Source organism: Lissotriton helveticus, chromosome 12, assembly GCF_964261635.1.
Source record: "Lissotriton helveticus chromosome 12, aLisHel1.1, whole genome shotgun sequence".
In the NCBI taxonomy this organism is placed as follows: Eukaryota; Metazoa; Chordata; class Amphibia; order Caudata; family Salamandridae; genus Lissotriton; species Lissotriton helveticus.
In genome coordinates this window covers 364,949,051-364,976,801 of record NC_136073.1, presented here as the reverse complement: position 1 = coordinate 364,976,801, position 27,751 = coordinate 364,949,051, and the positions used below count along the sequence as shown (strand labels likewise).

Genomic DNA, 27,751 nt, shown 5'->3' with positions numbered 1-27,751 from the left:
CTTGAATTCCATGCGCCATTATCGTTCAATCACAGTAGAGACTCAGACAATCTTTCATGACGACCACAACAACACTCCTTTAATGGATGTATCCGAAATGAAATCCGTGGATGTCAGAGAATGTGAAATGCTGAAGTATACCGTAAATTGCAAGCAAAGGCCAAAATATTGATTTATTTTTGCCTGCAGACAAATGTGACTTTTAAGTCATCCATCCATCCAGCTCTAAAATGTCAATGAAATATAATAAAATATAACACCTTGCAATAGAAGAAGGACAGTAACTGCACGGACTAGAGCGTGTAGCAACAAGACCGTCTGCAGCCCGTTTACATGAAAGATCCTAAATGTATTTGATACACATTTTATATGGGAAACAACACAAACAAGGAAAGTTTACACTTATGTATAAAATTGTGGAATATATATATATATATATATATATACACACACACACACACACACACTTTTTGCTTTCCTTCTTTGCCTTCTTCCTCCAACTTCTCCTCTTCACTTATTTTAGAATCCCATCCAGAGTTCATGGCAAAACTCTACAGATGTAGCAAACTCATGTAACAGATCACAAAAGCAACCTGCACCAAGAACTATGTAAAGCTGCTTTCTAGGTCACAAAAGTGACTCTCTCCATGGTGACACTGCCTCAACCCATACTTCTAACCAGTGGTCGAAGTGGGAACAAATAGGGGAACTGTGTGTGGAAAATCAGAGGACGGGAATAACCCAAGGATGGGATCAGTGGGATCAGTGGGATCAGTGAGTGGAGTTAGAGGTATGGCTAGACTGCACAAAACAAATTTTTAGTATTTGTCATTTCACTGACCAGTTACAGCTTATTATGTTATTTAATTAAATCAATGGATACACATGATTCTTTAAGGGTTTAATATGAGTTAGTGACATTAAAGTACATTCACAAAGTGGGACATGTTTCTTATCACAGAATGTCCCAAATACTGTCAAAAGTGGAAGCACAAGACATTTGTCTCCGAGCCATGGAGCACTTCTCCTCCCTTTTTCCAAAAGAGCAGTTGAAACATAAATGGCAAAATATCCTAGTTTTGCACATTTTTGCTATATAATTATGCCTCTGCCATATAATACATCTGCTGCATAATCTGAAATGTTTAACTTGTAGCTCAAACGGATCAAAAGTTACTAAAGTTGCATTGGTACTAATAAGGAAAAATCTTTCCAGAGACTGTTCGCAGGTGTAAAAATGTCAAAATATAAAAAGTATCAGAAAACATACTGCATTAGGCTGCAGCCTTTCTTTTTGCTGCACAATTTAGTCAACACTGCAGCATAATATTTTCCTCTTTTGCTGCATAATTCCAGTGGTCCCATAGCATGCAGCACATGTTAAAAGTGCTTGTGTATGGAGCAGAGAGACTGACATTTGCAGACTTAGTTTGGTGTGCGTGCAAATCATGCATTGCTGATTCCTGGTGAGTTGCAGCTACTACTGCCGAACAAGGCCAATGGAGGTACCAATGGGTGAGGCAGTTTGGCCTCAAGGGCAGGGATGGATTTAGCGCAGGTGGCTCCCTGTGCAACAATGTGTGTTGGGGCCCTCCAATGACCACCTCATCCACAGATTCGCTCACTACCACCCTTTAACAGTGCCTTCAAGTCTCCATGACCACACTCTCTCTAATTTGATTTACAGCGCCACTCATACCAGTGTAGGGTGTCAGAGTACTTTACATCGAGCCAATCAAATATACGTGTGTAATTCACTGTATAGGAATGGTAACATAAGACTAAGGACTACAAGCTGTGGGAGCCACATGACAACCATACTAGTGGCAATATAGTTTAATAGTGATTGATTTCTATCCAAATGAACACTTATTTCAACATTAGGATAATCAAAGACTGGAGGGATAAAAAAAACCTCTCTAATGTATACCTTGCAGCCTGCATGCAGCTCTTAGATGACAGTTATTAGTTAACTGTTCTGTTAGGATTTTAACTTATAAACTGCAAGTAACAAAAGTATCTCTCTGACAAAAGCAGTAACGCACTGACCTATTCAATTCAATGACTTTATTCAGTTATAAATCATAAATAACCATAAAAGTACATCAGTAAACAATATACATCATCTTGGCTAAAAAGAATAAATTTAGACAATAACAGCATATGCCAGAAATTTCATATAATCATTTTCTTACGTAAATGGAAAATACTTTTTAAAAAGGCCACAACAGAAGCCACTGAGAAGATATCCTCCAAGAGTTGTATAGAGAGAAAAGCAGGGCGACACTGTCTCAAGTTCATGTATTTTAGGATAGGCATGATCCATCTTTTCCTGGATATAACATAAAATTTGCAAAAAAAGAGAATATGTATATCCGATTGTACAGAAATGTTATCACATGGACATTTACACATTTCCCTGGACCAGTCATTTACAGCAGGAAAGCTCATCAGTTTCCGATGAGTTTTTATGGATATCTAACCCCTTCAACCACTAACTCGAAGTATTGACATAATCCATTTCAAGACTCCAATAACGTCATTGGACAGCTGAAGAAAAAAAAGCCAGCAGATATATTTATTTAACCTCCGCCCACTCTTTATCGACATCCATTTCCTCTTGCAGATTAATAAGAACAAAGAGTGTATGACCTCCTGCCACTGCCAGCACAGGAAGCTGATTTGAGAACATAAAAGCTAAGCTACTAAGACCTGCAGAGCCAATCAGAGCTACCATCACATATTATGAAAATGTATGTCTGTCTCTCACATTTCCTCATCCATTACAAAGCTAAGCGATGTGCTCAAAAAATAATAACCGTACCCCAGTGGTCAACATGCATGACATGTAAACTCTTCTCACATAGGCTCAAAGTATATAAAACACTCTCTCAACCACACACCCATACTGTGTAGCGTGCTACCCTGGCAGACAAGCACTGTGGTGTGCCATATAGAGAAAGTAAGCACTTTATAAATACTATAATACAATACTATGTACACATATACCCGAAGTCTAGAGAATAATATTAAGTTACACTGAAATAGTGCTTAAAATCAGACATGAGCCATTCTTCAGCTATTCAAAACTGTTTAGGTTCAAGCAAGAGTAATTAGCAAACACTAATGGAGGAGAGCTAATAACAGTGAAGCACATACTTGATTTTTATATTTAGCTAGATTCTACATTCTGGATTTCCCTAGTGAAGTCTTAGCAGGATCATCTGTCATACGAAAGGACGCCAAGTCACATGACAGGAAGTGTTCAGCTGTAGAACTTCTTTCCATCTTGTTCAGCCTACACTTGGTATATGATACCAATAGTGCAATAGCCACCAAAACAGTCTATGAAAATGCCAATGCTTGTTGGACTCGGCCTATGCCCAGAGTACGCATCATTCCGGATAGGGTTTTAGGACTACTTGTGTTAAAAAAAAATGGCATTTAATGCAGTGGTAAAAAGAAAAAAGAAGTTAATGAAAATAATAAACATAACTTCATAAAACCAAAATGTGTTGTTGTAATGTTATAAATATTTGATGTTTGGCATTTATTGATACCCATACCAGATTCATACTTTTGCAAAATCAAATATAGGTCATAGGGGAGTGCTTTTTGGTTCATATTCGCCTGGATACGATATACTGCACTGCTGCACATGTACTCATAGGTTAACCACAGTGTTACCTTGCATTCTAATGACAAACAGAATAACTACACCAACAAGATGTTGCATACTTGCTGGAAACAAACATTTTACGCATTGGGGAGAGGAGTTGGCCCAACGGCTAGGGCGGTCAACCTCGAATCTGGGAACCAGGTTCGAGTTTCGGTAATGACGCTGAACATCCGGTGATTCTGGGCAAATCACTTAATCTCCCCGTGACCAACCAAAAAGAATGTGTCCTCATGTAACGCAACTGGTGCTCTGATACCCGATACTTCGGGTCAATTTCGCGCTATAGAAAACTCTGTAGAATAGTTGCTCTGTAGGAAATAAATTCAACCCAATTTTCTTAACCTAGAGAGTTTATTTCCATTGCTGCCATTTTTCAGAAAGGATCAAAATTCTTGGTGGACCCATGGTGAAAAGCTGTGCACCAAAACTAGACCAAGCAGAGACCACTGCTAAACACCTTCCCTGTCTAGTGTGCTATAAAGCAGCACATTTCAGGGTAAAAGAAACCATTTTTGAAATATCCATTAACATTGGTAAAACCCAGGAATAAAACAACCATGGAGTGCCATACTTGGGCATTGATACTAAAGGACTGCTCTTTGTATACGAAAGTGAGCATGGTGTTTCAAATACATATTCCCTGCATGAAATGTCAGTAGATTTACGGTGATACAGAAACACTTTTTCCAAATTGTTACATTTGCAATAACCTGTAACTTTTAGGTGGGATTACAAATTGTAATACTGCCAAGCACATGCAGCATCATTAACTGGATTCTAGGGCAGTCACTTTGTGAATGCAAGCAATTTACAACCTTCTGGTGCTGTAATACTAATAGTCTTATTAGCAGAAGTTAAAAACATACTTTAAATGGTAATAATTATTTTATATGATCGATAAAACAAATGCATAGCCTACTTAAGCTGTCCTGATAATAAAAAGCATAAACTATTAATTTTAATAGTAGATACAGCAATGTTTAACCCAGTGCTCAAAGAAGTGATTTTGTTGTTGCTAATGATAATTTTAAGTTGTTATGGTAAAGAGAGGTGTGATAAGCTATGTTCAACCTAGTGACATTTCTCCGAGAAAGACATTTTGTACACGTCCAAGCTTTTGCATTTGAAATTAGACGAATTGTGGCCACAAACGTTAACAACAACAGTGGAGTGCTTTGTGCAAACAAGTTTGTGAAGCAACTTAAGACAATTTTTGCGTTCCAAGCAATATCGCACCGCCCACAGACCACCCAGGCGTGGAACAATAGAGAGACCATCTAGTTCTAGTAAGTAAGAAATGGACTTACCGTCCCCAGGTGGGTGTCATGCTTCATCATTGGCCAATGAGAAGCATGACACCCGTGATATGCGGGTGGTAGGCGGGGGGGGCGGAGGGGGGGGGGTGCAGAGGCCATTCCATACAATGTTTTTACATTTTTTTTTACAAACCTTAATGGTTTTTATCCATTATCTGGGTCCCATTCAGATCAAAGGTCAAAAAGGGATCCAGAGGAAACCCAGAATTATGGTATTTCCCAGGAGTGCACTTATGTTTTGTGCATCTGGTTTGCTTTATGAGATGTGCATTTTCAAAATATGACTGCTCCATCAAGACCCACAATTAATCGGTTTATAAAGACTGTCACAGAATAAGCGCTGGGATGCCTCCGGGTAGCCATGCGCGATACAAATATGTAATCATTCATTCATAAGCAGACTGTGGCTATACAGCAAAATCTGCATAGGTTTATTTATAACATAAAACCAAATCTACTGATATTCCGATCCATGTATTGCTAAAATAATCAAATAAAACTGAACTACAGATTTGGCAGCTCAACCATGCTGGCGGCATTAATTATCCAACCCCTCACTGAAGGACGCTTTGCTTGACAAAATGGAGCATCACTTCGGGGTGTGAAGTCAAAATACAATTGTGACCAGAGGAGAAAAAATAGAATCTATTTGCAAGTTAGATACTTATGGCCTTATCATGAGGTCGGTCAGAAAGCCTACGACCGCTGGTCGGGGGCTTTCCGACCGACATGGTAGGTTTACACTCTGACAGCCGGCATTGTAATTCGGGAGTCAGACTGTAAACCTACTTGGTTTCGACGGGCTACTTGAGCCCATCGGACGCCGCTCATAATCACTTAAAGACGGGGTTTCCGGCATCGTGATTATGATGTCGATTTCCAACAGCCTTTCCATGTTGGCCTTTCCAACATAGACTGTCGGAAAGCAACTTTGGGAGCCCCAAACAGAGCCCCCTTCTCCCCAGGCACTCCGCGTGTGGCCCTGGAAGGTACCTATGGCCACATGGTGCACGGATGTGCAAAAACTTCCATTGCACAATTGGAGCTTGTACTGCAGTGTCGGACCGCCACACATGCTCCCCTTGTAAAATGAAACTTTGCGACCGCATCCTAATTGCGATGTTGGGACCGCCGACTGGAAGTCGATCGGTTCCGCATCTGCTGAGATGCCGTTCAGAGGCAACTCCGACTGACATCGTAATCAGGCCCTTAGTGGTCTTAGCACTGAGAGGTATTGAAAATTAACAGTCTTGCAGGACATTTTGGAGTAAAATACTTCTCCAAACATCCCTCTACTTCCTGCCTCACTTCAACGGTTCACATTTAACAGGCTTTAACTGGGTTTATGGGTCAAACTCTATTATGTCCTTAGTGGTCTACTGCCCCAGTAAGTGTGCCTATCTCAGATCTCTTTTGAAGTGATATAGCCAGAATTCTGTCGGTCTTTGCTGCGAGCATGGCATTTATTAAACCAGCAAGAGCATAGACATGATATAAACAACATCAAAGTAAGTGATTAAATTGTACAAACAAATAAATGCATAAATAAATAAGCAAATAAATAAAGTGCAGGGGCCTACTGTTTTTCTTAGGAGCCTGCTGGTGGGGTTGTTGAATACCATTGCTGCTCAGTCTGGACTCCACCCCAATCCGCTTTCTTCCGCCACTCTACATTTCCTGTTTCTTGATCTCACTTTTGCAGATTATTTTCATCCCTGCTTTTCTCCCTCTGTCTCTTTTTCCTATCTTTCTCTTCTTACTTATTTCTGCTTTTCCTGCCGCTGTCTCTGTTGCTCTGGATCAAAGTCTGATGATTGAAAAGAAGTCCTGGTCCTCACCACCCACAACCGCCTGCACAATTAAAGCGCTAGATAGATCATGGTAGCGTAGTTACTTGATAGCTGCATTATACTTGTATATAGAGTCATCTTCTATTAGGAGTCTAGACTAAACAGCTTTTGTAGAGATTGGCCTGCATGCGCCTCTGATACAATAAACTCTAAATGCCGTTCTGTATTCTAGGCTCACCTCGAATTCAAAAGCGCCTTAATGTGCAAGCAAACTACTAGGCTCATAAAGTATAAAACCGTGCTGTAATGGTATTGCAAGTCACCCATTCATTGTTTTTAGGCCCCAATACACTTCGGTAAATGGTTAAACTCAAACAAGACAATGGTTTACCCATTGAAGCCAACTTATTCAACTATTAATTATCGATTGACTAGGAACTAACCATGTACATTCAGCTCAAATCCTTCATTCATATCAACAGCAATTACTTACAATTGGACAGTTTGGTTTTACTTAGATAACAGACAAATGACATGCAGATGTTTGAGTTAGGGACTAAAATACAAAACGTTTAATGGAATGACCTTCCCCGGTCCACACACTTACCAGACCTCCAGTAGACATGCGGCGAGGACGGCTTGTCTTCATCTGAACTCGCCATTTCACACGGATGCATCTAACCACAAACGTCTCAGGCTAAACTACCGCAAAGTCCAGACATTATTAGTAGAGGTTAAAGGCCATCACCATGAAATTAAATGAGAGCACTGTTAGTAGAGTTGCGAACATGACATGAATCAAAAACAAAATCAGAAGACAACATATTAATCATTGTTCAGCTGCCCTTAGATTACATTGCACACAATCAAAACATTTTGAAAATGTTTTTTTGTTAATATCAAATTCCTTCAATTCTTAAATCAAACATTCCAAAAATTATGACTTATTGGAAAAATGCACATCTTCATCAGGTATTTAACTCATCTGATATGTTGTTAGTTTCTATTTTTAGAATTACATACCACAACAAATTTGACAAACACAATAGCAGCAATCATTTCCTGCATGCAATTAGGCATGGTGATTCATTTCGACTATGATGGACCAGACTTTTTTTCCCTATGAAATACTCAATTTGCATGTTATGCCAATTTTCTTCATCCAGGGTTCATCTAGATATTACAGACAATGCAGAACATGCTGAAGGTGAATAACATGCAGCTTGTGGGGTTACAGTAAGGAGGAGTCCTAATATCAGCACAAAAGAAAAAAACGAATTTATATTTAGAATTAATGATTAATGCCAATCAGTTTAAAATGGGATTGAAAGCATAATTGAAAGATAGTCGTCTTAAAATCTATGTAAATTATTTTTTGGGAGAGATGGAGTAGTATAGATTGTACTGAATTTATTAATTGAAGTGCTTTCTAAAAGAGCATAATCGCATGATGCAGATGTCTTGCACCTCTCTGCGATCTGTAGATAGATTGGAAGACTTTCAGCCGGAACTACTAGAGCGGGTCAAAGAAATCATTACAAATTTCTTGGAGGATTGCTAGAAACTGTTTTTTTTTATCTCTTATCAGCATTTGTTTTCAGGTTTAATTTGCTCTGAATTAGAATACAGAAAAAACCTTACATACATACAAATATAAGCTCTCAAGCTATAGGTTTAGACGCGATATAAGGACTTCCATGGCTCCTGCCGCACAGCGCCCCATGATTTTTTTTTTTTATTGGCTGATATCTAGACATCCCTTACGTCTATACTGCATACTCAGAACTGATGTAAGCTCTACAACAAAATTAAAAAGCCCGTATTGACATAAAAAACAGTGTACATCCATCACTAGTCGACTTGCGCCTAGGATTTCGGACTTTTAGGCACTTGGCATTGATAAAACCATATTGGAACCCCGTCATATACTTTCACAATTAGATCTGGTCTCCCATTCGTAGTCCAGTGGAATTCCCACAAGATTATAAAAAACTGCAACAAGTAGGCATGGAAGAGTTGCGCACAAACACATTTTTCCTTTTAGCATTTTTCTCCAGTGGTAAAACATTTCACTTCGTAAAAAGCTCCTCGTCCTAACCCACCAATAAATATGTGGTTTTAATCTCCGATTTTCCAATGTGAAAGCTCACTTGCTACTGCCTTTTACATTAGTGGTTTTCCCTTCATTTTATGACTAGGGATTAATCTGCAAAAAGCTTTTGAAATTCAATTTTTTTTTAATTATCGGTTTTCATAAACTGTGCTGGACAACCATCGAGGAATACCAACTTGTGTACTAAAGGTTGAAGATTTACTCCAAAAAAAATCTCTGCAAAAATGGCACAATGTATGCAGTCACTAAATCGGATCTGTGGGTAGAAATGTCCACCGGTCTTGATTTCTGGGGATTGTGATCATCAGTAAATATCACTTGAGTGCACCAAAACTTTGTGAATCGGCCTGTGTCAAATAGAATTGGTTCAGTGATCTCTCTATATATCAGGAGGAATAATCTGCTTTGCTATCGTAGTTCCAAGAAATTAGTTGGCTGTCTAGGAGAGAGGTCGTTATTTTTATGTTGTGGTAATATGAGAATTCGCAGACCTAATTTCTGTGATTAGTGGAAAAATTGGCCACTACTCATTATTGTGTAAAATAAATTGCCAGATGATGACATAATCTACACTACAAGAGATGTGAAATTGGGTTGATTTGGTCTCCTTATCCAGGATTTTTCCCTTATCTATCTGTTCACATCACTTCATAAAATAACAGACAATTTCAAAACACTGCCATGTATTTTAACTATAAAGTAGAGAAATAGCTGAAGACATATGCGAGCCAGAAGTAGTCATCAGAAAGTACAGTTTAACAACAAAGCACTTAAAAACACAAAGGTTTCGCTACTATTTCATTTGTGGTCGTTTGCAAAACAAGAAGAGATTAAAGCCATCTAGAGTAGGTCCATTTTCCAATAAATCAGCTGGCCCATAAGAGATCTCATCAAGCGATTCATCCGTGTACTTCCTCTTCTGAGGTCTATTTTAGTGTCACGGTTTTCATTCAATTTCTTTTTTGGCATAAAAGATTAATTGAAACAGCTATTTGAGCACGTGCATTCAGAACGTGCTCCTGCAGCATGCGACTTGAACATGATCTTCAGGGGATTGCGACAGTGGAATTTGCCACACGGTGCATAAATGTAATGCACAATCTCAAGAAAATGGTTGCTGTAAGTAAATACATCCAATACAACCATCATTTTTTAAGATTGGAATGTTTATGAAAGAGAATTGACGGCAAAACAAATAACATTTCAAAGGCAGGCTATGTTAGTCTTTTTTTTTTAATTAAATTTCAGTCCTTGAATTAGAGGCACTGTAGAGTATGGATGGGCTTCCAGCCGCTGTAGCCCTCAGTGAGCAGGACGATAGTGCTTGATGTAGAATGCAAGACCTGCCGCCCTAATGTGTCTCACCTGGTCAGAACTACGATTAGGAAATGTATTTATTTATTTTTTCAGTTTGTAGAGCGCGGCAGCTACCCAAGTAGGGTAAGACTAACGTAAAAATTCTGCTACATTCTACTGACCACTATGAAGACGGAGATGACATTTGTCTTAAGGCAGCAGTGATAGACCTCTCTGAACGATAAGTTTCTGTTGTCGAGCTAGCACATTCTGACAGCCGGCAGAGCCGGCTGGCTTATCATGTCTTTGTGCCTTTATAAAGATGACTATGGGCAGATTGTGTCTGAATCAGAGACAGATGCGACCAAAGCTGACAAATGTAAGGTAAAGTAGACAGGAAAGATGACACTATGTCAAAATCTCAGTTGACAGCTTAGTATTTATCCAATCAGCCTGCACCCGTGGGATGGCTTTTGAGCAGCGTTTTTGTTTGTATGTCTCAGCGGATGTTAAAGTCAAAATGTTCCACTGCGATATGGGTCTTCTCATCGATGTCTGGCACTGATATGGCGTTTCTAAAATAAATGTATGGTCCCATTTAAGAACGCGCTCTTGGACATACTTTGTGGAATTCCTTTCAAACTGCAGTGCATGGGATATACTTGCAAATTTGCTGAAGAGCAGCTATCACTCCGTTATCTTTACTTGTTAAACAGCAGCGCTTGATGCACGGTTCACAACACGCTTCACAAAACACTTAGGGTCTGATAAACCAGGCCTCCGCCTTTAACAAATGTGTGACATAGTTTAGATGCTGAGTAGATCAGTGGTAATCGAACATAGAAGTCTACTGAATACAAATGATGGGCCAAGATCTACTAAGTAGCTACTCGTCCAGTCACAAAAGAGATATGCTCCTGCTAAAAAGGTCTGATGAAACCAAAAGTCATTACTGGCCTCACGTTTCAGCTGTTGTTACCTCATGTACCACATACCACATATGGATCACTGTTCTGGGAAAGTGAAAGAAAACAGCATAAATATTTTGCATGATAAGATTTGGAAAATGGGGTCAAAGCAGAATGCAAATAAACCAACATGTTTCTCTCAAACTTCTCCCTACACATGTCATGATGATATGGTTAATGAAAATATCACTTCATTTTCTGTTAACCATTTGGACTCTACGTTCAGAAACATAACAAAAAAAATAAATGAATTGGTTCACTGGCTCCCTCCTGCAATTGTAAACTTTCTTTGAATGGAGTACATGATCAAGTCTAGAACTGGACACAATTCGGGGTTAAATATCTGTTGTTCTCCTGAGAAACCTCTTCCATCAGTTCAGAAAGGGCTGCAGCTGACATTTTCAAACTCCTCCGAAGACGCATTGATTTTGCCATTTTAATATTGGTTGGCGTTGCTCGCCCTTGGGTAACTGTAGTACGTACAAACCACTGACAATATGTATGTTCTTCCTCAGAGCTATGCTTTCGAGATTTTTATGTTTATCTCCCAAGATGGGGATTATGTTTTTTTCCAATTAAGTATTTGGGCAATGAAGTTCTATTTCACGCTTGGAGTATATAGACCTTTATTATAAAGTTAATCAGCGATGGTGAGAGAGCCTAAAAACAAAATACGAAATAAATGAAAAAATGGCACCTTCAACTAACTGGCTTATAAAATGCGAATTTCTCAAGGATTTATAGTATTCTTTGTGTACGGCATAACATATTGTGTTCAGTCCCTTCACGTTAAGCTGTGTCTGGGGGCTCAGTAGGCCAACGCACTCCAGAAACCCGTGTTTAATCTCCTGGCCACAGGTTTAAGTCCTGGCTGGTCTATTCAGCGGTTCACCCTCCTTTGGGCCAGAAAATGCGCACCACGGAGGTGGAAACAAACACCTGTGCTTCAGCGACAAGATGCCTCAAGAAGCAAACATGAGCTTTACAAATACAGATTATGTTATGTTAGGAAGGCCTCAAAAGAACGTTAGAGCATAAAAATAATGTTTTTGACCAGATATTTAGTCCGTGTAGACCACTGGGTCTACACTGATAGGGAAGACAAGATATTGCAATGTTATCAACAAAACAAATGCATGTTGCACCAACTTGCCACCCACATGGCCTGATGCAGAAACAACATGGAAGACTGGAAACCGATTCTGCACAAGTTTTAGACTTCAATGCTGCAACTTAATATACATCAACCTTTCACAAAAACATGGATAAACGGGCAATAATGTCAAAAGGATTATGAAGATACCTTCACAAAAAGATGCTGCTTGTGCAGAATTGAACTCTACTACCTCCCTACTGGTCTGAGAATTGCTTACAAAGTTCTGTGCTACTTGTGCAAAATGTACATGCGACCAGAACTAATCTATTCGAACTGCTGACTATGGATCAAAATGCAAGACCTGATGTAAACACACATTCCAAATTATCCTAGTCAAAAGGATAACAAAGAGATCCAAAATAAAGTGCGCAGTTCATGAGCGCTGGACCAGAAGTCACCTGTAGGCATCCTTCTAGAAATATATGAAAGTGCACCATCACAGACTGGTTATGTAAACATTTGTATGACTCAAACTTCCAGACAAACAAGGTCAGGGCGAAGGATCAAGAAAGATACAGAAGTATTTATCAAGACTTGAAAAGCGGCTACAAGTTGTTGTTGTGTGAGTCTTGCCTGAAAAATAGGTATGCTGCTTTCATTGAGCCATTAAGGGCAGTCAGAACCAGCCTTTCATGGGTGACAGGCGTAAAAATGTAGTCATAAATGAGAAAAAACTGACTTGTCTGGTTTACCTCAGAGAAAGGCACATAACTGCATCATCAAATGGGGGGCGCATGGACCCCAGCAGTCAGGGTGCTAATATTGGCGTTAAATAACGCCTGAGAATTTCACATCTGGGACCCAAGATGTAGAAGACCTGCATGGCAATAAAAGTTCACTAACTGAGAAAGGCTCAAGAAATGTGACGTAGCGAATGGACATTTCCCCCTTTACCCTCAAAATAACAAAAATACCAACCCAAAATGGTTTTGCATGCAAGCATTTCTTTAAATGGGTAAGAGCTGTGAGACACAGAGTGCCTAGATTAAGCTTAACGTTAAAAAGAGTACAGAACTAATGAGAAAGGAGAGGCTAGCGCACTATAATGGTTTTCAAATTCAATCCAAAACTACTTGCCAAAGGATTAGCAATGTCAATAGGTCTAGCTGTAAATGATTTTTTTTGGGGGGTGTTGTGAAGCATTACACGTTTATAGCAGGGAGTATGCATTTGCTCGATAGCAAAGTACTATAGCATAATATTGGCATAGGTTAAAAGGTCAGGTGACAGTTGCACTGAAAAGCCTGGCCCATCTGGGCTGCTGCCACAGAACAACAACATAAATTATCTAGTTATCTAAAAGCCTTTTAGAGCATTACAATGACATGTGTGTGCCCCTCTCTTAGTGGTCCCCACATAATTGTTTAGCGACAGTTGCACTTTTAAGCCAGACCATAAAAAGGCTAATAACTAGAATGCATTGGGCCGCATCCAAGGTATGGGCGATCACAATGAGTTTCTGTTAAATTAATTAGAAAAAGTGTTGCAGCACTCCAGGCTAATGAACTGTACGCCTTATGGAGAATGTCGTAGCTGCGGTCTTTCAGAGTGAGTTCCAGAGAGACATATAAAGATTCATGGCCAATAAGATGGTTGATAGGGAGCGATTCTTGTATCTCCCACATACCCCCAGTAATCCATCATGATAAGGCTGTCCATTTGGATAAAGCATGCAAGCTGCCATCACAGAGCCACTGTGAGGTGGGGGAGCTCTGACGCCAACAGAGAGTTCACTGGGCACTGAGTTGCAGCCAAGTGAGATCCCAAGATCATGCAAAGCAGGGTGCTGACAAAAAGCCGGCAGAAGGCGAAAATCAAGGACGGCGAAGATCGAAATAAAGGAAGAAGAGTCAAACCAAACAGCTTGGAACAGTGTTAAAGACAAATCAGGACGAAAGGGTGTATGGCATGCATCCATTGACCACTGGAGTGCCAGGTGCATCCAAGCTGTAATGGTGGTTGGAATCCAAATGCCTGAACAATTGGGGGACTGCAGTATTTAAGAATGGGGGCAATGATAGCCGCTCCCCCCCACACACACAGGGGGTTAACTTACTAGAGTAACAGGTCGGACAATTTAGTCCTGCTGTATGGAGTGTGGCTCCCCGACCGCAATCCATGTGCAAAGACACAAAGTCCATAAGGTGGACATGATGCACCCTGAGGACTATGAAATATGAGAGATTAGGCACTTGTGGCGATGTGCACCTATGAGAACAGACACTGCGACGGTGATACAAGTACTGAAACTTGAAAACACCAATGCATGTGGAAGTAGGAACTTTCGGGCAGACCTGGCGCCACTGAATAATAACGCCTGAGTAATTCAATGCAATCACTCCGAGCCCTTTTATATGCCCCCCACCTCCTGTCCTGATCTGATCCCTTTTACTATGAATTATAATTTCAGACAAACTGGTCTCATATTAGAGGGCATTCTCGAACTGGTGCCAGAATTGAATTTGCTGCTGACCAGAAGGGGCGAGTTTGGTGGAGTGGTCGTCCAGTGGTCCTAACTTTTGGCCCTGGTGGAAGATGCTGCTGTTGTCTAGGTACATACAAGACAATGTTCCCTTAAAATATACTGACAAATAAATTACCAGAATTTCAAGGAGAAAGAAAATATATGTGAGTACAGTCAGTCAATGTTAGAGGTGATTAGGAGAGACAAAAAGGTGAATGATAATTTTGCTACATACTTTAATATCTAGCGTATGGTTGGCAAAGAACTAAAGGAGCAATGGCTCTCCAAATAGGCTTAATACCCAATGGACAAAGGTTCCTAAAGACTGCAATATCAATGAAAAATATTTGTGACGGTGACAGTGAGTAAGATAATGAAGATATTGATTACACTGGTCCACCCCAATTAAAGCATGCTTGTTCCTTAGCATAATTCTTAACCTAGTAGACAGTTATTCCAGGTAATATCATGAACTCCTGACAAGTGTCTGCTGTCAGTGGTATGCTCGATGGACATGAAAACAGCTTTTGATTCACTGAGGTGGGTCTATCTATATCTGCTCATTGACAAGATGTTATTTGGACAGCAAATAATAGGTTGGCTATTATTATACACAGACATGACGGCTGGGGCCTGCGCAGTCCAGGTATTCTCTAGCCAATGGATGACAGAGACACAGATTTCCACAGTGCCCAATTCTGTTCACCCTAGATATTGAACTATTTGCCTGCCATGTCAGGGCCCGCTTGTCTGACTGGAACATTCAATTGTCAGGAGTACAGCAAATCATCCAACTATATGCTGATAATTTTCTATTGTAAATCCCAGAACCATCTACTCAACCGTCAGCTGAGATAGACAAGATGGATAGTTTCGGATTTTTGTCTGAATTGCAAGTTAACTGAGAAAAGTAATGTTTATTCCCATCCACACTGTATCAGATTTTGATGGATGGAACAGATCCATCCTTATTAAAATGGGGTGGTCAATCATTCAAGACCTGGGAATTCAGGCCTACCTCTCTGCTTCTGACTTGATAGAATGAAATCTTTTAAATCCATGGGAATGCTTTTGAACTAGGTTAGAATCTAGAAGAGATTGCCATTGTCAGTGATAGGAAGAAATGCCTTATAAAAAATGGTAATGCTCCCACACTTTTTATATTTTTCCCTAAATTTACCTTTCTGTTTGGGTGAATCAAGGCTCGTTGTTGTCAGACCTGGTTTCAGAGGGACGGTTGACATAGGTTAGCTCTGGAGAGGTTTGCATCCAAGTATCTAGGAAAGGCCTTTGTGTAAACAACAACTAATGCCTTCCCAATTGCATTCGTGCTCAGATGGATGGTTCTAGACAAACACAAGAAGCATATTATTTGGACAATACAATATGGCCATTATCCCTCCAGGAGACCTTCGTGGGTGATAACAACCCAGCTATTGCAAGACTATATTATTAACATTGGTGCACATTGCTGCAACAGGTATATTAAGTGAAAAGGCAATGAGGGGACCTATACACCCATGCTACCTTTCTAGAGTCTAATTAAATTTGCTGAGGGGGCTGCAAGAGTAAACATACTCTATAGCACAGAGCCTTTTTTTATTGTGGCGAGGGACTTGTACAAGTCTGGAGCATTAGGCACATTTGACAACGTCAGGAAGGCTTATGGCATTCCAAATAGCAAATTCCTGTCAATTAGTTTTCTGACCCAAGCTGTCAAACTGCCTTTGAGGTCTGGAGCAGAAGAACTGGAGTATACAGGCTGTTGTCTGAACTGCTGTCACTTGGGTTGAAGCAGAAGAGTGGTTTTAAATCTATATGACCAAATTCTGGAACAGTTCTAACCCAGCTGAAGGATACAGGGTTAGAAGATGTTGAGAGTGAGTCGGATATCATGGAGAAGTTACACATGACAAATTACATGGCTAATGTCTTTAAGAATAAATGCCTTAAGCTCACTTAACATAACTTTTTTTAATCAGACATATCTAACCCTAACCAAACTGTGCAAGATATTTGATGCCCACTCAGATTGCTGTACCAAAGTCATATGGAGGAGACAGATTTCATGCACATGGTATGAGACGTCCATTGCGATACCCATTCTGGACCGCTGTGATGCCACAGATTGTGCAGACCACCGGTCAGATAATGCTGGGTGTGCCAAAGTTCTGTTTACAGGTGCTTCTCAGAGACTAGCACTCAGTTAGACAAGACTGTGGGTTTGTGTACCCACGCCTTTTATTGGCAAAACTAAAAACGGTTATGTACTCTAAATCGATACTGACTTCTAAAGTAACGCAGTGGAGTTGGGACTTAGAGAGGCGGGCACTGGCTAAAACACCCACACTGGTGTCAGTGACCACTAGACTAGTAGACCGAGACCAAACTCAAGAGCAGGAAGCAGTCCTGGGGAAACTTAGCAAACGCTCAGGTGAAAAACACCCCTGAATGAGAAGAGATAAGTTACAGAAGAAATTGGCACTGAAAGATACATTGAGTTATGCTTGTTTTGGATCTATATGTCTAACCTGAACTTTGGATCTTTTCCTAACCAGAAAACATATTCCATTGCCCTGGGCAGATACTTTTGCAATCCGCTTATAGAGAAGGTTTGTGTTCATATTTGGAAAAACATATCTGTTAACACTATCTCAAGCCCTTTGTCCTATTAACAGCTCCACTGACCAAGTTCCACAAGCTTTACTTGACGAGTATTCTATCTCCCTACGAAATGCCCATATTTTTGTGGTCTCCCTGGTCAAGAAACAAGATAACAAAAAAAGCAAAATGATCTGCAGTTCACCCTGGACTTAAATAGTATGAGGAGAAACTTCATGAATTTGAAGCGCTCCTGGTTAAAGAGGTAAATTGGACTGGCAAAGGGTAAATCAGAAGTGCACAGACTTTCTAAAAACAAAATCTAAATTAATATACTATTCACTTATTTTGTGCTCCCAACCTAGTAGCAGCATTTTTCTCGATGCAGAATGAAATTAAAAGTATTCTCACTAATGCAATAATGGACTGAGCTGAGAGATGTAATCAATTTGCTGATTACTTGTTTCAGAAGATTGACTGGCTCATATGTGCCTTGCACATTCAGAAAATAGCTCCTCCTCTATTATAGTTACAGCAAGTAGTCCATCTGTGTGTACCAATTTAAGTGAATATAAACTTGCTAATGAAAAAAACTAACAAGCTGCCCGTATTTTCTTATTGTCACGTGTCAAGGGACAGCACAAATTATATTCAACTGCTTAATCTTGTTGACCTCACCTTGTACCGTCTACTGTCACTTCTCCCCTAGACTCCCTCTCCTTCTCTTGGTGTTCCTTGACATACTCGTGTAAAACCTTTGGTTTCATATAAAGCAGCTATATAAAAACTTCAATTAAATAAATCTTATAGCAAGGGGGTACAGACAGACAGGATTCCAAATGATGTGCTACCAGCTAACCTTCACAAAGAATTACTAAAACTAGATATTACTTATCAGTAATTGAGCACTAATGCCTCACTTCACACTATGAAAGTCCCTAATGCACTAAAATATGTGTCATTCAGTCGCATAGTAAAAAGAACACTTTAGACTCAATCTAAGCCAATTATAGCCCTTCTTCCGGACTACTATTTATTCAATTTATAGAGATTAATGGCATTCTATATCCTTTTCAGCCAGGTTTCGGCCTTGGATGCAGTACAGATGTAATGGCTGTAGCAGCCTTATATGAACTCAGGGCAGATTTCAGATACAGACACTCACAGCCTTTGTATTACCAGAGCTATCTGCTATATTTTATTCTTCAGACACTTGGCATTACCAACTCGTCTTGGGAGTCCAGGACACAGTGTCGGCTTGTCTCTAAGATATCCAAACTTTGCAATTTCAGAAGGTAATACCATCTTTCTGCGTCTCCAGCCCATGGCAATGTAAGTATGGAATACCTCAGGGTTTCATTCTGTCCCCTTTGTTATGTAATCTGTATATTCTCCTAATGTCATAAGCAATCGAGTCAGTCAGTCAGTCAGTCAACTTTATTCGGTTTCAACATATAAAACCATAAAAGTTATCGATACATAAAATATCATAAAAAGATAACAATTCATTACAGTAAAAAGTCATTTGGCTACACTTTCTATAAAAAGGTATACTGATGATACACAAATAATTCTGAAGATAGCCAATGATCTTGATGCCATTGCTGGCAATTTATTTTTCTACATACAACAAGCTGAGAATGGATAAGCTGAAACCAGCAAAGCTCAAAGGGGACAAGGCTGAGACACTACTCCCTCTTGTGTCAACATCGTTCTAGTTTTAAGCTGTTCAGCCTCAAGATTTTGGGCCAATGATCTCTGCACAGAACTTGTGATTTTAGCTAGACACCGGAGTGGGCCTTACATCCTAGCTCATCACAATTGTCATTGCATTCTTCGCTCTTTGTAGGTTGAAAAGGATACTTTATCTATTCACGTTTCCACACAAGGTAATGATTATTAATGCCGTAATCGCAGCATGCATTAACTACTGCAATGTGTTCTGTCTTTATCTCCCATCTAGGACGATTATTAAACTCCAGCTAACTCAGAACATGCCACCAAGAATGATCCTGGGTCCCTCTACAGGGCACCACATCTCTCCTACCTTATAAATGTTCACGGGCTCGCTCTGAAACAACTGTAATTAAGTATATGTAACTTGTTCACAAAACTATGTATAAAAACTACATATTGCCTCGCTCTCACCATCTTCGTTGATATTGAACTACCAGTGCCCCTATATCAGCTGATCAAGGTCTGTTATAAATGCCTACATTTAAGAAATGTAAGCAAGGAGGTGGAGCTTTCTCAGTGGCTGCAGTTCTTCACTGAAACTAAAAGCCAAGAGTGATCAGACTGAATAGTAAACGTCAGAAGTTTAGAAAGGCATTCCTTTAGCACCAAGGTGTGTTTGGGTGTATGAGCACTTTATAAAGCTCTAAATAAAAAACACAAGATGAGCAATGAGTCCGACAAGCATTGGCTGGATGTTGCAGCCATACCAGGAATGGAACAGCATTTAACAAATGGGTTGCTAAAGTGTACATGGTGAAATATAGTTCAAAAATGGTACCGACATTAGGAGTTGTAGAATTGGTTCATTTATCACTTACTATTAGTCAATCAAGCCCTTGCTTAGATGTGCGCAGCCACAATGAATGAAGGAATGACTAGTTTGTAAAAGCGCATGAATCACCCTCAAAGGGGTATCCCCAAGCTGGACAGCAACAACCCAGATGAACAGTTACAGAACAGTTCGGTTTTCAAAAGTTTCCTAAAGGTAGGAAAATTGTTGCATTTACGGAGGCCAAGAGGCAGAGGATTCCAATATAGGTGGGCTAGATGGGAGAAGGATTTGCCCCCAGAATGGGACTTCTTAAAACGAGGGATAAGAAGAAGTGATTTGTCCCTGACCGTAGGGATCTGGTTGGCCGATAATGGAGAAGTTTATCTGTTAAGTAGCTGGGTCCTTTACCGTTGAGCGCTTTATGTACAATTCAGCATATCTTGAACGTAATTCTCTGTCTAATGGGTAGCCAGTGAAGCTTGCGCAAAAGAGGCGATGCGGTGGTTCTGGATGGCATATTCTGTACCAGGCGGGCTGCAGTGTTCTGAACCACTTGCAATTTATTTCCCCATACCTCATAAGCTGAAAAACTGTGGTACTTGAAAGGGGTGCCACAAATTCACACGGACGAAAAACATGTTGGACTCGCACCCATGATGATTTAATCAACTAAGGATACAAACCACCAGTGTTTAGCTTCTGATACAATGGCCACATGGTACTGCATTCAGTCCCGCTTGTCAGTACATAGCTGGGAAAAGATGTACCATACACTTGTCCTTGGTTTATGTGATTATATGTATATTATGTATTTGTCCTTATCAAAGTAACTGACAATTAATAGTTAGTTAGTTAAGAACTGAATGATTGCCTTTCATAAAGAAAAGAATAGTGTAAGACCTACAAGAAAGTGATGTCAGATTAACCCAAATGTCAGCAAGTCATGTCCAGATTAACTCTTTGCAAGTCATCAGCAGTCATTTAATTCCATGACAGTCACAGAGACTGTTTTGCGATCAGTCCCATATTGTGGAGGATTAACCATTCGACAATTGTTTCCTAAAAAAGTAGGTGCCGCCTTAAAAAACAATTCTAAAATTAAATGCACTCGCATAAGGGTCTGATTTGTAAATCACTGGTTTCCTGAAAAATGTTGAGACCTAACAATTGGAAGCGTACCACTTTAAGTGTAACGGTATGAAAAATAACTCTAGGAAAACATTTTTCATCACGTTAGAAATGTGTGCAACATGCATTATTTCACTTCCAAAGGAATCTGAGCAGTACAAGTCACCCAACAAATGGTAAGGACCAACTATAACAAGCCGATTTACTGTCTTGCTTGACAAAAGTCAGGACTGCACGAACAACTGTACAGGGGCACTAGAAGGAACTGTTTCACTGAAGGTATTTGAATATTTTAAGCGTAGCAACACAAGTTAAACCTTTCAATGCTATGCCTTTTGAATTAAGGAAAAGAGGAAGCCAGCCCTTAATGATGAACTTGGAAATATACACAAGCCTCAACAGTTTTTAGATTGTTTACGTTCTGTGAATCAGCTCAAGGAAGAATCTGTGGGAGAACAAATGTTTCTGACACTGAGATCGAAGACAGCAAACAGGTCATCGCGCAAATAAGGACTCTCACACAACTCTGAATATAGTATAAAAGGTCACCTTTATTACCAGGACAGCCAAAGACAGACCCGCAACATAACTTTTCCAACAAACTTTATCTTTATTTATTTCTCCAAACCTTTCATATAACCATTTCCTTTTTCCAATTCTTTCTTTTCCGATAACATAACTTGTTTTGATACCATCCTTGAGTTTTCCTTCTTCTTTTTCCATCTCTTCCCCCACCTACCCTCCCAAGCCCTCCCCCTTAGAGAAAGGATGAATCCGCTCTAGATTATCCAATCCCCATCACACACGCCGACGAGACAACAAAAGAGTCTGCCTGAGTTGTCCTGAGGTGACATCCTGACACATTGACCTAACTCAATAGGTAGGCATGCCTGCACGACTTTATGATCAAGCTGCGAAAACTTTCTTTGCAGCCTTTTTTTTTTTTTTTTTTTTATTTTTATTTAACAACGTAAAGACACCACAGACACAACAAAAACACCAACCCTTGATTTGTTGAAATCCGGGCGGGTGGGTGGGTCAAAAAGCGACTCCACAGTTCACCTCACTCGCTCAGAGTGACGTCGCCCTCCCTCCCCACCCTTCACTTGACCCTAAACCCCTCCCACCACCCAATCAGGTCGCGTGAGGTCGTCCCTCGCGCGAAATCCCCCAGGGGGACATTGGCTTTGCCAAGTGCCCCTGGGGGCCCATCGCGCAAATAAGGACTCTCACACAACTCTGAATATAGTATAAAAGGTCACCTTTATTACCAGGACAGCCAAAGACAGACCCGCAACATAACTTTTCCAACAAACTTTATCTTTATTTATTTCTCCAAACCTTTCATATAACCATTTCCTTTTTCCAATTCTTTCTTTTCCGATAACATAACTTGTTTTGATACCATCCTTGAGTTTTCCTTCTTCTTTTTCCATCTCTTCCCCCACCTACCCTCCCAAGCCCTCCCCCTTAGAGAAAGGATGAATCCGCTCTAGATTATCCAATCCCCATCACACACGCCACCCAGGAAAACCCTTGAGTTTTCCTGCCCCACCCTCAGAAAACCCTCCCCTAATGCAGAAAACATAGTCCGCTCAAGACAATACCTAATGACGGAGAAGGAAAAACCTCATTTCCCCAACTTCTTCCCTTCCTTACTTTGGTTTGGAGCACCACAAATCGACACACCAGAGGTTGGCCAACGTATCTCTGAGCTCCATCAAGTAGTATGACTGCCCCATTTGTGATAGATGAACCCCGTCTTCCCTTAACAAGTGCATCATTTCACCATTAAAATGCTCATGGGCAATGACCGTAATTCCCATTGCCACACAGTATGTCTTCAATGCTTTGTTAACTTTCTTGCGGGCCCTCTCAACCGCGGCATGAACCCTGGCACCCCTCCACTGGCTCCTGTACATAAATTCTGTCCACACAAGCCTGGCCCCTTGCCATCTGTCCTTAATCACAGCCAAATCCAGCTTCATCTGCTTGATTAAAGCAAGACCTGAACACTCCACCAAGTCATTTTCCCCCAAATGTAGGATCAACAGATCTGGAATGCCCCACACTGCAGCCATTTTGTTCAGTACTGAAAACAACTCCCCCCATTTCATTCCCCCTAAGCCCTTCCAAATCACCTCATGATCGTTGCCATATAGTCCCAGCCCTCTCCCACACAGCTGCTGTTCGGCAAAGTTCGCAGCCCACTTTACTATAGAATGGCCGACAATCCATGTCCTCTTTTTTCGAGGAAAATCCGCCACTCGACCTGTGATGGAAAAAGTAACATTAACTAACTGACTTCCACAACGAGTAACTCTTTTTTTTTTTTTTTTTTACAACCGGACATATTTAAAACAACAATTCGATTTCCATCTACCAATTCGCTGCAAATCTTCTGCCCCCCAACCCAACCTTGCCGCTTCTGTAGCCGCACCTATTCGGAACGAATGCGTCCCAAAACAGTGCGAATTTTCACCCACGAAAATCAATGCCTTCCGTAAAACCGCTAGAAACTGAAAACAAGTTAACTGTGTTTTGTTCTTATGGCAGAATATCCCACCCTCTCGAAACACTCCTGAAGCCATAAATGCCTCCCACTCCCCAACAGGACAGCAACCCTCCACCCCACTCCTGCCCAGTCGCACCAACATCCCTCTTCCTGCCTGGTCTGTCTTTGACCTTCTCAATGTGATTTGCAACACACCACTACCCAACAGAGCAATATCAGATGACCGGATCCCTTCTTGATTACGTAACCCCAATAATTCTGATATCCTAAATGCACCGAAAAACAACCATATCATGCATAACTTGAACCGAAACCATTCCCACTCATCATAACAACAGGAGGGCAACACCCCCAACAATTTATGTAACAAATTGAACGTAATGGGGGCCCTCAACTTCTTTGCCTGCCCAAAGGACCTCCCAAAACCCTTCAGCATTTTCTGTAAACGAAAACCTTTCTGCACCTCACACCCCAATTCTAGCTGACTATAAAATGAAATGCCCGCTAACTTGCCAGAAATGGTGGAAGGCGACAAACCTTTATCTATTAAACTCAGAACAAAACACCACATAAACTTTTCATCCCGCACCGCCGAGCCATCCCTGCCGTGCTGTGCGGTGTAAATCAAAAAACCAGACCATGCTAGCTGATAGCTGCGACGCGTGGCTTCTGATAAGGACTGCTCCGCAAACTCTGCCATCCTCAATTCCCCAGGTCCCACATGTTCGGCGGAATCGGTGTTCTGCATTGGTCCGCTCCAGGCGCCAACTCCCGAAACCTCTGCCACTGGCAACGAGACAAAGCGTCGGCAATTGAATTGTTGACACCAGGGATGTGTTGGGCTTTAAACACAATATTCAGCTGCAGAACACGCAACATGAAGGCCCGTAACAATTGCAACACCTTTAAATCCTTTGCCCGCTGCCCGTTCACCAGAAAAACCACCGCCATGTTGTCGATGTGAAACAACACGCAGCGGTCTCTGAACTCTTCGCCCCAAATCTGCAGCGCCACCAACAAGGGAAAGAATTCTAAAAAGGCAATGCTGCGGCCTTGCTGCAACCACTGTGCCGGCCACTGCTCTGCACACCACCTTCCGTCCCAGAACACGCCGAAACCTAAGGCCCCAGCCGCGTCCGAGAATATCTGCACTGGCCAGACTGTGTCCTCAGACACAAAATTGATGGACACGCCATTGAAATCGTCCAAAAATCGTAGCCAAATGCTCAAATCCTCCTTGATTTTTGCTGTCAAACGTATGTGGTGATGCGGCAAGTATGCCCCAGCCAACGCAAAGCCCAGCCGCCTGCAAAATGTCCTGCCTGCCCTGACAACTCGACAAGCAAAATTCAAATAGCCCAGAAGCTTCTGGACTTGCCTCAGCTGCACTTTTTTAGCTCCCAGTATTTCATGCAAAAAAGACCTGATCTCTTGTACTTTTGTTCTGGGCAAACGGGCCACCATCTCCATTGTGTCTATTTCTATGCCCAGGAAGGTCAACCGAGGCGTTGGGCCTTCCGTTTTGTCCTCCGCCAAAGGCACACCAAACTCTTTAGCCAAGTCCTGGAAACAAGCCAAGACTTTAGTACATTGCTCCGTCTCCGCTTTGCCCACAAACAAAAAATCATCCAGGTAATGGCATACAGCTGCGTGATCTGATCGCTGGACTACACACCATTCCAAAAATGTACTAAATGTTTCAAACAAGGAGCAAGAGATAGCACAGCCCATGGGTAACACCCGGTCCACGTAATATTCTCCTGCAAAGTACATACCCAGCAAACTAAAATCAGCTGGATGAATAGGCAAAAGGCGAAAAGCGGCCTGTATGTCACATTTTGCGAGGTCAGCTCCTACCCCTGCCTTGCGCACCAATGCCAACGCGTCATCCACTGACGCATATGCCACTGCTGAATCGGAAGTGGAAATGAAATCGTTAACTGACAGCCCCTCCGGCCAAGACAGATGATGTATCAGGCGGAACTCACCCTTTGCCTTCTTCGGGATAACACCAAGTGGTGACACAATTAGGTTTGGTAAGGGACAAAATTTGAAAGGGCCAACTACTCTGCCTAATTCCACTTCTTTCATTAACTTCACCTCCACCACCGACGGCAACTCCTTAGCTGACTTCAAATTATCAGCCCAACGTGAAACTCTGGGGCCTTGATAACCAATCCTAAAGCCGAGTCTAAACCCCCAAAATAACTTGGCCGCTCCTTCCAAATCCGGGTATTTTTCCAATGCGCTCAACATGGCCTGTAACCTAATTGGAGTAGGCGCCTTTTGGCATAAGAGGCGGCACAGATCCTCTCCCCCCCCTCTGGCCCCTACCATGATCTCCCGGGTGTTGGTTAGGGAAGCATTGGAAGACAGCATGTCTGCCCCCACACTGGGAGCATTCATGTTTAAATTTACAATACTGGCGCACGCAGGAACCTCTGTTGAAGCTCCAACATGCTCCAGTTGTGGGCAACTGTCCACGTCCGACGCCAATTGCCCCTTGTGTGGCGGGACGCTGAGAAAAGGGCCGGTAAGGAATCGGCAAACCACTGGCTGTGTGGATCGTGTTGGCAGAAGAATGACCTGTCATCCACTGCAACCACAACTCCTGATCAACCTCCCCCCATGGCTTATCGTGGAATAAACCCATTCGCGCCCTAAACTCCTCATCGTAGTTCAGCCAAGCGTAACCCCCTGCCTGCAAATGTGCTTTTCGTATGACATCTAAATATTTGAAAAGCGAAACCGCCCTCTCAGGGTACCGTTCACTGTATACGCTGGCATAAATCAAAAAGGCCGCTGTCCAGTTTTCTATTGTTTTAGGAACTTTGGGACGACGGGACAATTCAGCCTCCTCCTCCTTAGAACCTTCCTTTGCTTGCAATTCCCTATGAAGGAGCCGAAACACATCTACATATTCATGATCCCAAATACGCTGCCTAGTTCTGGTTGACAAATGTATGCCCAACGGCATTGATACTCCCATGTAAGGCAATCTCGTACCACTCACTTTCGGCAATTCACTCTGTTCCGAACTAGTAACCGATGAACCCGGGCTTTCATATCCCGGCCTCCCCCCATCCCCTGACACTGCCTTTACATGTTTGCTTTGCTGTGAACCTGAGCCGTCCCCAACCTCCACCCTCACTGGACCACCCTCTGCAGGCGCCCCACCTGATACACCTTCCAACGGCCGTGTCCAAGCAGCCCACCAGTCCGTCTTACCTGCTGGTAACTGCGCAGACCGTTGCCGAAAATCCTCCAGACCATCACGCCGATGACGTCCGCCTTGCATCCCGTGTGCCGGTGAGAGATCCGCTCCAGAACTCTGTAACACACTGGTAGAAGTTAAACTCGTTTCCCCCCTCCCCACCCCAGTTCTACCACCCTGAGACAGACCACCTCTCGTCCCATAAACATTCTCTTTATCATAATCACCAAACTCATTTTCGAGGTGTTGTTCACCTTCCGACCTTACCAAACTCCTACCTGGCCTATTGCCAGACGCCAAGTTAGTAACAGCACCTTGAAACTCAGACTCGGGCCTCCGTGCAAAGCGCCCAGTCGCTGATGTGAAATCCGCACCAGATCCGCCTCTCAAACTCGCCCCCCCCCGAAACACCGCGCTCTGCGGCGCCGCCTGTGGATAGCAGAACTGCTCATCTGGTACCATACCAGCAGCTCCAGAAAGGTACTCGCCGCTCGAGCGAGGACCCACACCATACTTACCTGCCTGAGAAGCTGAAATACCCGCCCTGCCTGACCCAGGCAGCTCTGTATGTTCCACCCACACCCATTGGCCTTGTGAAATCGCAGACCCCATGCTATGACATACCTCAGGACACACAAGCGGGGGCCTGACATTTGAAAACATTGAAGTGGCTTCTTGCACCTGCCTGCCCTCCCCCTTGTCACCCCTGCCCCCCCACCTCCCACCCTTGAACTGCCTTGCTGGTTGTTTCCGTCGCACCCCACCCAACCCCTGTTCCTCCTGCAAAAACTGAACCTCATGCGTTAAATCAACATTAAATTCCTCCTCCACCAATTGTCTCGGGGGGCCCCTAGGCCGGGGAACAAGAATGTTCTGGCAGTCCTCGAACTCAACCAGCTGGTGTTGCTCATCGACGTCAGATGCGCCTCCCTCGACCTCCTCGCCTTCCTCCACTCCAGAAAGCTCATACTCCTCAGCCTCGCTATCGCTGGAATAGTCCAC

The 27,751-nt window shown here is 42.0% G+C and overlaps 1 protein-coding gene across 3 annotated transcripts in view; it reads right to left on the bottom strand.

Annotated features, from left to right (window-relative positions):
* PHKB (phosphorylase kinase regulatory subunit beta) overlaps positions 1-27,751 on the bottom strand; it is a 1,437,099-nt gene that overhangs the window by 1,406,772 nt on the left and 2,576 nt on the right. For 2 of the 3 annotated variants that reach the window (XM_078669366.1, XM_078669365.1), the window contains exon 2: positions 7,393-7,482. The exons of the other annotated variant lie outside the window; for it this stretch is intronic. In XM_078669366.1, the coding sequence (XP_078525492.1) occupies positions 7,393-7,462 (70 nt within the window). In that variant the 5' untranslated portion in view covers positions 7,463-7,482. The remainder of the gene's footprint in view (positions 1-7,392; positions 7,483-27,751) is intronic. 3 annotated transcript variants of the gene reach the window in all.